This window comes from Stylophora pistillata, chromosome 13 (genome assembly GCF_964205215.1).
Source record: "Stylophora pistillata chromosome 13, jaStyPist1.2, whole genome shotgun sequence".
Taxonomy (NCBI): domain Eukaryota; kingdom Metazoa; phylum Cnidaria; class Anthozoa; order Scleractinia; family Pocilloporidae; genus Stylophora; species Stylophora pistillata.
In genome coordinates, this window is record NC_142531.1 from 1,911,146 (window position 1) to 1,919,900 (window position 8,755).

Here is an 8,755-nt window from a genome sequence, read left to right on the forward strand (position 1 = left end):
TGTACCCTGTTTACCCGTGTGTACACTTTGTACCCATGTATATCATGTATATCCTTGTATACCTCGTATACCCTGTCTACCTTGTGTACCCTCTACACCCTGTATATTCATGTATACCCAAGTATATTCATGTATAGCCAAGTGTAGCCTGTATACCATATATACAGGAAACCTGGCAAACATCAGTTGGAATGAATGGAAGCTCTCTAGCCGAACAAAATCCCGTTTTGTACGTTTTGTACAAATGAATTATGAATAACTTATTATGATTTTATTAGCCCGGGGGGAAATCCCATATAAAATGGACTGGGATGCTCGTCTGGAATTTTGAAATAAAATCCAAAAGGAGGGAAATGTATGCGTGGCCCAACCGTTTTGGACCCCTAAATGAGACCATTTCAATCTTTAATGATATGAATCGAGTAAATAAAGCCTGGAGCAATTGGTTCCTGTGATTTTTAAATATATTTTTCATCGCGTGCAAACATAAAAGATACCCTTACAGCTAAATTTAACTCAATTTTTTCTCAGAACACCCAAAGTGAGACCATTATCTTAAAATTTACAGCCCTAAGCGAGACAACGAGCATCCCAGTCCTTTTTATATGGGAGTCCCCCCGGAATGATTGGTCGGTCAGTTCAAATTGAACGTTGTGCACGCTTACGTCAAAAAAGCCAACAGAAATTGGACGAATGGTTCCCCAACCATTCCACTTCAATTGATTACGCTCATATAGGGGTACAAAGGAAGAAATTAAGAGAATAATTTAACGATACTTATGATTTACGTTTTTTTTATTTGTTACAAATTAATTACAGTTGCATGGGTACACAGGGTACACATGGGTACACAGGGTACACAGGGTACACAGGGTACACAGGGTACACACGGGTACACAGGGTACACAGGGTACACAGGGTACACAGGGTACACAGGGTACACAGGGTACACAGGGTACACAGGGTACACAGGGTACACAGGGTACACAGGGTACACATGGGTACACAGGGTAGACATGGGTACACAGGGTACACAGGGTACACAGGGTACACAGGGTACACAGGGTACACAGGGTACACATGGGTACACAGGGTACACAGGGTACACAGGGTACACAGGGTACACACGGGTACACAGGGTACACAGGGTACACAGGGTACACAGGGTACACAGGGTACACAGGGTACACAGGGTACACAGGGTACACAGGGTAGACAGGGTACACAGGGTAGACAGGGTACACAGGGTACACAGGGTACACAGGGTACACAGGGTACACAGGGTACACAGGGTACACAGGGTACACAGGGTACACATGGGTACACAGGGACACAGGGTACACACGGGCACACACGGGTACACAGGGTACACACGGGTACACAGGGTACACAGGGTGCACAGGGTACACACGGGTACACAGGGTACACAGGGTACACAGGGTACACAGGGTACACAGGGTACACAGGGTACACAGGGTACACAGGGTACACACGGGTACACAGGGTACACACGGGTACACAGGGTACACAGGGTACACAGGGTACACACGGGTACACAGGGTACACAGGGTACACAGGGTACACAGGGTACACACGGGTACACAGGGTACACAGGGTACACAGGGTACACAGGGTACACACGGGTACACAGGGTACACAGGGTACACAGGGTACACAGGGTACACAGGGTACACACAGGTACACAGGGTACACAGGGTACACAGGGTACACAGGGTACACAGGGTACACACGGGTACACAGGGTACACAGGGTACACAGGGTACACACGGGTACACAGGGTACACAGGGTACACAGGGTACACAGGGTACACAGGGTACACACGGGTACACAGGGTACACAGGGTACACAGGGTACACAGGGTACACAGGGTACACAGGGTACACAGGGAGAATGGGTAACAGGGAGTGTATATGGAGACTGGGTAACAGGGAGTCTATATGGAGACTGCCATGAATTACTTGCCGCGCAAGCTTTGCCCCAGGGTTCGCTCGAGGCACACAACTTGCCCCAGTTTCCTCCCCTGCTAGTGCAAACATGGTGGTGGACATTAGAATATTGTTCACTTTGTGATGCAGATTAGTTTTTTGCCAGCTCTTTGTCTTCGTGCGTAGCTGTTGTCTCTCTAATCTGACTTGATGACACATTAGAACTCAGCCTCTATTGTAATTTTCTGTCGGAGATCGTTTGGATCTCCTCAAAGAATGTGGCTCATCGAACTATTCTGACGGTTTGGAAATTTATCGTTGTCATGGTACACTGAAGCTGCGGATGAACTGAGCTGTCTGGGAAAGAGCAATATCGCAAAATACCTCGATTCCTCGATGTTGCTGGTATAAAGAAACGGCAATTTCGCAATGGCTGACGATCTGTGAGCTTATTTCATTGAATGGTTGCCAAGTGAGGTTCTCTTTAAGTCGTGATCAACCAAAAGTTTTGAAACAGTCGAGTGGTGGTTTTCTTAGCGAAATCATTGGTTTTAACCAGCTGTTCTTTACAAGACTTAATGAATCCCTTAATGCTTTTATATCAACCATTGAGAACTGATTTTTATGTACTCTTCAGTAAGTTGTATTTACATAGACAATGAACTCCTCCTGTCAAACAATAACTCAATATTTCGACGTTTAAATGTATTTTTAAAGATTGATTACTACTTATTCTGTTTGTGCCAATTGGAGTTTCGTTTACTGGCATTTTGTGGTATCCAAAAGCTGTCTCCAAAGGGTAAAAACCTTTGAAAAGAAGCAGGCTAACATTTTTCAACAATGTCACGAATGAGGACTGGTTTGAGGGCAACAGTGCCTACAAGACATTCTCCAACTAAATTCCCCCCCGTTAGCAATGGTTTGAGGTCAAGTTCTTTACCAGGGAGTGCCAGCAGGAGAGATCCAGAATGGGCAAGTGATATGATAAGGGGGGTTCAGTTAAAAACAGCATCTAAGACACCTTTGGTAGCTGCAAATTCTCCTCGAAAGACTCCAGCAGGCCTTGAGGAGGTTAAAACAACTACCTCACTAAAGCAGCATGAAGAAAGGATGTTTTCCAGTTCTCAGCAAAGTATGCGGGAAAGTGCCAAAGATAAAGAAATTGAGGTAAACTTTGCATCTTTCATCATTTATTGATAGAGAAGGGAAGGGGTGCACTGATAAGCAGTTGTCAGTGGTGGGAGCTTCTATAGGGGCACAAGAACATATGTCCCAATAAATTGTGTGTAGGAGACCTTCCCCCTACCTCACCAGCCCTGAGGAGTACAACCTCCCTAAGTTTTTTGAGACTATGTTAATTTATATCCATTTCAGAGCAATGGAAATTCCACCCAAGTGGATATTTTGAGGTTTGGTTAAAAGAAAAAGATGTAGATTGACAGTTTGAGAACCGATATTTTTTATCTTTGGTATGAGTCACTAATATTGGACTATTTGAACTACAAAAGTGAACTTTTTTTTAACTTTTCAAATGTTTGAAATATGTTTTACTTGTTTTGTCTTGTTTTCTTTTGATATTACACAAATTGTTGTTTGTTTAATACCAATGCTGAGAAACTATTCAGAACAGTGCTTCAAGAGCATACCTTAATATGAGGGGCTATAAGGGTGATTGAAACTCCAAACCTAAAAACTGTACCATTTTTGTTCTCCAAACAGATAAAAGTGTTGAATTTCTTCCCCCAAATTACTGCCTTAATTTCATATTGATTTGGCAAGGTGATCATTATTGCCACACCTTCTATAATTAGCAATTTTGGTACTTTCATCTTTTCCAGAAGCTGAAGTTAAAAATCTTATCTCTTCAAAAGCTCATTGAGCAGCTTCGCACTGAAATTAAGGAGAAAACCAACAAAATAACAGAATTGGAGGAGAAGCTCAAAGCACAGGTAAAGGCTTCACTTGTAACCCAGCAAGAAGCCATTGAGAAACATAAGTAGAAAAAGCTATTAGCAATTGTCTTGTGCATAAAATTGGGAAAAATAGGAGTCCTCTGCAAAGACTCACATCTTAGACTTGGTGCTTAGGTGATTTAACAGCTGAGTAACATAGAACTCATTGGTGAGATACATTATATCTGGGAAAAGAGGAGAAATGCTTTGCACATCTAATGGGACATACATGTGCACAGAAAACTAGAAGACAAATTTTTCCTTATCATGTCAGCATGACAATCTATACTCACCAAATATATCATGGTTTTCATTTTTTTTTTTTTTTTTTTCTACCAAACTGACAGAAAGGAAAGTTTAAAAGAATCTCTAGCAGGTCACCTTTTCAGTGTAACACAAAATGCTAGATGAATGTTATAACCCTTGCTTAAAAAGACTGTCAGGTTCTCTGTGATAGGTGATCTAGAATCCCATTCACCGTCCTTGATTACGGCTGTTATGACTGTGGTGATTTTTAATGTGAGATCTTGTTTGTTGATAGGAGGCTGAGTTTGAAGAAAAGATCAACAAAATAAGAGCCATTATCAGTGAAAAAGAGAAAGAACTAGATAAGAAGACAAAAGTTATAAAAAGCAAAGATTTAGAAATAAATGAACTGAAGGACAGCTTTGAGAAAGAAAAGGAAGGGATTACAAAACAGGTAAGCATGAAAACACAATTGAAGTAACAACTGACAATGATGTGACAGAAAAATCATAGTCATAGAATGTTAGTGGCTTATTATGCAGTCTTTCCACAGTTTGAACTTGAATTGAATGAGTTAAAAGAGCAACATCTTAGGGAGCTCACTGAGCGTGACGGAAAAATGAAAGTCCTAAAGATGCATATGGCTGATGCTCTAAAGGATAATTCCAGGTACTTTAATTTGCAATTTTTTCCATAGAACCCTTCAGTTGTAACAAAAACTAGTTTGTGTATCATTTTGTGGTTTTCTTTCTTGCTGGTGTTGGCTTTTTAATTTAATTAATTACAATTTTAATGTCTTGCTTCCCAGGGAGAGGCAAGTACAGCTTGAAGAACTCACAAAGGAGCTTAAAAGAGTAACGGAAGAAACTGATGTTTTGAAATCCAAATTGCAGTCAATGAAATCATCAAATCAGGTAATTGGTAGATTCTTTTATACTCTATATTATTTTTCTTTGAACTAGTGATAATTATCATTTTTTAATAGTAAATGATAATTTTACCAAAAGGACGTAAAGTCAGCAGAGTGAGAATAACTCTCAAAAGAGAAATGACAACTTTGAGTTTAAATTTACAAGACATGTTTCGACATTCTCATGTCATCTTCAGTTGCAAATGAGCTTTTAACAGTTGTACATTTGAATTTATATTAAGGTACGTTACAAATTACGTGTCAGGGCTTACGTTACAATTTGAATATTAAATACCCGAAAAATGTAAAAAAAAATGTCTCTTTCCTTTTAATTATGTTGTTCCTTGGTCTTTTATTTTATCATTATTATTATTATTATTATTATTATTTATTTTTTTTTTATCTAGTCAAGTGCATGCTATTTACATTTTTCGTGGATGGTAGAGACCCACAGCAACATGGAATCTATGTTTTATCTATGATAAAAAAGCAAAATGTTGTTAATAGTAACATTGTTTATGTAACTGTCATCCAATTGGTCATAAGTAGGATCCAGTTAAAGTACATACATACATACATACATACATACATACATACATACATACATACATACATACGTACATACATTTTATTGAACACATCCCAGTCTGGGGCTTTTCAGTGAACAATTACATAATTTACATACTTGATACTATACATACAAAACTAACTAATAACACGTTAAATACAATGTAAGTTACTTATAACTTTAAGAATAGAATGGTTATTTAAATAAAAAATCATTCAGGAGATGCCTTTTCAAAGCTCTCTTAAAAGAAGCTGGTTTTTCACATAGTTTCAATCTTGAGTCAAGTTTATTCCAGATGGCTACACTTCTATAATAAAAGGTCCTCTGACCTGTTGTAGTTTTAAAAAGGGGAATGTTGAGTTGTTGAAAGTTCCTCATTATACGCCCAGATAAGTTGCCTCTTGTTACAAGCTCGGATGTCAAATATTCAGGCGCTAGGCCCGTTTTACATTTGAATGATAAGGTAGCGTCACGATAGTACAGGATTGATTTTACTGGTAACCAGCATAGATTCCTTAACGTGGATGAAATATGATCGCACTTCTTTACATTGCAAATGATGGGGGCGGCAAAATTGTGAACATATTGTAGCTTATGAACATTACAAGCTGATGTGGAAGACCATACTGACGAACAGTAGTACATCTTACTAAAAACGAGGGCGTTAATTATAGTTTCAAGCAGATCTTTAAGGTGAATCTAGTGCGACTTAGTTGGGATAGTTTCGACATGCAAGATGAGGCAGTCGCAGAGATATGATGGTCAAAGGATAGTGTGGGATCAAAAATAACACCAAGATCCTTGACTGTTTGAGCTGGGATAATTTCCTTTCCAAGCAGGGACAACTTAAAGTCTGGAAATTTAATAGACATTCTTCGACTGCCAAAGACCATCAGTTTAGTCTTCTCAGGATTAAGCATTAAGCAATTGTCGAAACACCAATCGCGTATAAGTTGTAGATCAGAGTTCACTCTTTCTATAGCTTGGGCAGAATCATTCGCACTAAAGGATAATAGAAGCTTTGTGTCGTCCACATAGCATTCAGTTGAACAATTCTGACAGATGTTTGGTAGGTCATTTACATAAATGCTTAATAATAATGCTCCTAGTACACTCCCTTGTGGTACACCACTGACTACTGGTAATTTATCAGATAATACAGAGTTGATGCGGACTGCTTATTTTCTTTGAGAAAGATAGCTTTCAAACCATTGAAGTGCAGAAGATGATAAACCAATATATAATTTAGCTTATGAACTCGAACAGAATTGGGGCAAACAGTGAGAAGAAATGGTCAGAGGTAACAAAACATCAAATCTGTACTCTCACCAGACCAGCCATTATTTCTTTAATTTCTTTCTGGAAATCAAACATTAGCTATGTACTGTGTTATAATTAAGCTGCACTTTGTTACTGTTTTTGTAGTAAATTCTAAATTGGTGGCTTTCTGTCTTTTAGGGCAAGTGTCCAAACTGTTTTGTGATGGAGAAACAGCTCCAATCAAAAATTCTTGAACTAAGAGACAAAGAAGTTGTAACCATTGAGATGCAGCAGTTGTGTGCAAAAATGGATCAGCAACTTGTGCAACAGGTAAATAATAGGATTAGTGGTAGGTGTATATTGCAAAGTAACTTCCATAAAGTTTCTTTATTGACACATTTTTTTTGTTCAATTTTGTTACAAATAATATTTATTTTGCAACATTATTTCTCTTTTTCAAATAGGACCAACTTTTGCGTCAGTGGGCAAAAAATAAAGGAAAGCCAGTCAGGTGATAGAAGAGGTGAGATTTTCTTTCTTGGTCAGCACGCCTTAGACAGTCTGTACATAAATGTAATGTTATGTAATGTAATAAATGTTATGTAATGTAATAAATGCTAGAAGTCAAAATAAAAGCAATAGATAAAGGAAAAGGAACATGTGTCGCATATGAATCTCGTTGGTAGCTCAAACAAAACTCTTAGTGGTGATTAGTGAAGCATTTAGCTTGCAATATGTGTTGGTGTTTCAGGGCTAAGGTTATTTCAAAGTTATAAAACAAAAAAAAGGCAACCATGCTAGGTCAGTTGCTTTTGAGCATTTGAGAAGAAACACCATGGACCTACTCTCATCAATTTACCTCAAGCCACTCAATTTGGTTCTTTCTGCTTTTTCTTTCCCACAGGGTGCACATATCTGATGTAGATACAGTTGGTGACCACTTAGAAAATTTGACTGCCCAAAAAAATATGAATCCCCATGCAACAACTTTTTATTTAATTTAGCTATGTAGAATATTAGGTGTGTAATATAAAAGCTCTTTATAACAATAGAATTAAAGTATTTTGAGATTATAACCCTGTCTAGTACCTGTCTAAGACTTGGAAAGGTTGGAAACTGGCTGTCACTTGAAAGGCGCAATGTGGACATAAATTGGGTAGGTTTCCTACTTAATTTCAGCCTGTTAACAGCTAGTGGTTTCAAGAAGTCTTTGAAACTAACAGTACAGCTTTGTCTGGACCTATCTCTTTGATAATTTTTCATCAAAATCCAACAAATCTACCACCCACAATACATGCAGAATGCCTTAATCTCTTTTTCCAATGGATTTTGTCCTTTCTTTAAAGATAAGCTGTCAACTTACTTTATGATATTTATACTCTGGAGAGATGATTCCTGAGTGAAGAGTGAGGAAAGGGTTTTATTTTAAATTATTGTAAAAATACAGAAAGAAGGACAGACCAAATAAGGATAGTGTTTAAAAGAAAAGTATCTCAAGATGGTTATTCCTTACCATCCTTGGGTTATGGGGTGGTTTTTTATATGCATATATTTATTGGCAAAATAATGCATTGAATTTCTTGAAGCAGTGATAAAATCAGTAGGATTAATGGGACTAAGATGGAGCCTTCCTGAAGACAGACAATATGTCTGATACATTAGCTGTAGACAAAGCTTGATCCTCGTTGTATAAAAGAGATCAGTTATTTTCATTGTTATTAGAAACATCTTAAATTGAGGTGCTCTGAGAGTTTTAGGGTTGGTGTTAATGATAGTTCAGGAATAAGATCAGTGTAAAATATTCTCCATGAGTGGCAATAAAATACAGATTTTTGTTTGTGTTTGTCTAAGTTTGTGTTTATTGCAACACCC

At 38.2% G+C, this 8,755-nt stretch overlaps 1 protein-coding gene across 1 annotated transcript; it reads left to right on the forward strand.

The window, feature by feature from the left end:
* The first annotated feature begins 2,040 nt into the window (after positions 1 to 2,040).
* On the forward strand, positions 2,041 to 8,722 carry LOC111345459 (uncharacterized). The gene is made up of 8 exons (XM_022952745.2): positions 2,041 to 3,114; positions 3,786 to 3,896; positions 4,441 to 4,599; positions 4,699 to 4,814; positions 4,954 to 5,059; positions 7,082 to 7,213; positions 7,348 to 7,406; positions 7,788 to 8,722. Exons 1-7 carry the CDS (start codon positions 2,788 to 2,790, stop codon positions 7,396 to 7,398), a joined length of 1,002 nt encoding a protein of 333 aa, XP_022808480.2. The 5' UTR covers positions 2,041 to 2,787; the 3' UTR covers positions 7,399 to 7,406; positions 7,788 to 8,722.
* The last annotated feature ends 33 nt before the right edge of the window (positions 8,723 to 8,755 follow it).

What these genes read in the sequence shown, in the direction of transcription:
- LOC111345459 (XM_022952745.2), top strand. Translation starts at nt 2,788, where the DNA reads ATGTCACGAATGAGGACTGGTTTGAGGGCAACAGTGCCTACAAGACAT. An exon ending in CCAAAGATAAAGAAATTGAG is followed by an intron (nt 3,115 to 3,785) that starts GTAAACTTTGCA and finishes CATCTTTTCCAG; the next exon opens with AAGCTGAAGTTAAAAATCTT. An exon ending in CAATGAAATCATCAAATCAG is followed by an intron (nt 5,060 to 7,081) that starts GTAATTGGTAGA and finishes TCTGTCTTTTAG; the next exon opens with GGCAAGTGTCCAAACTGTTT.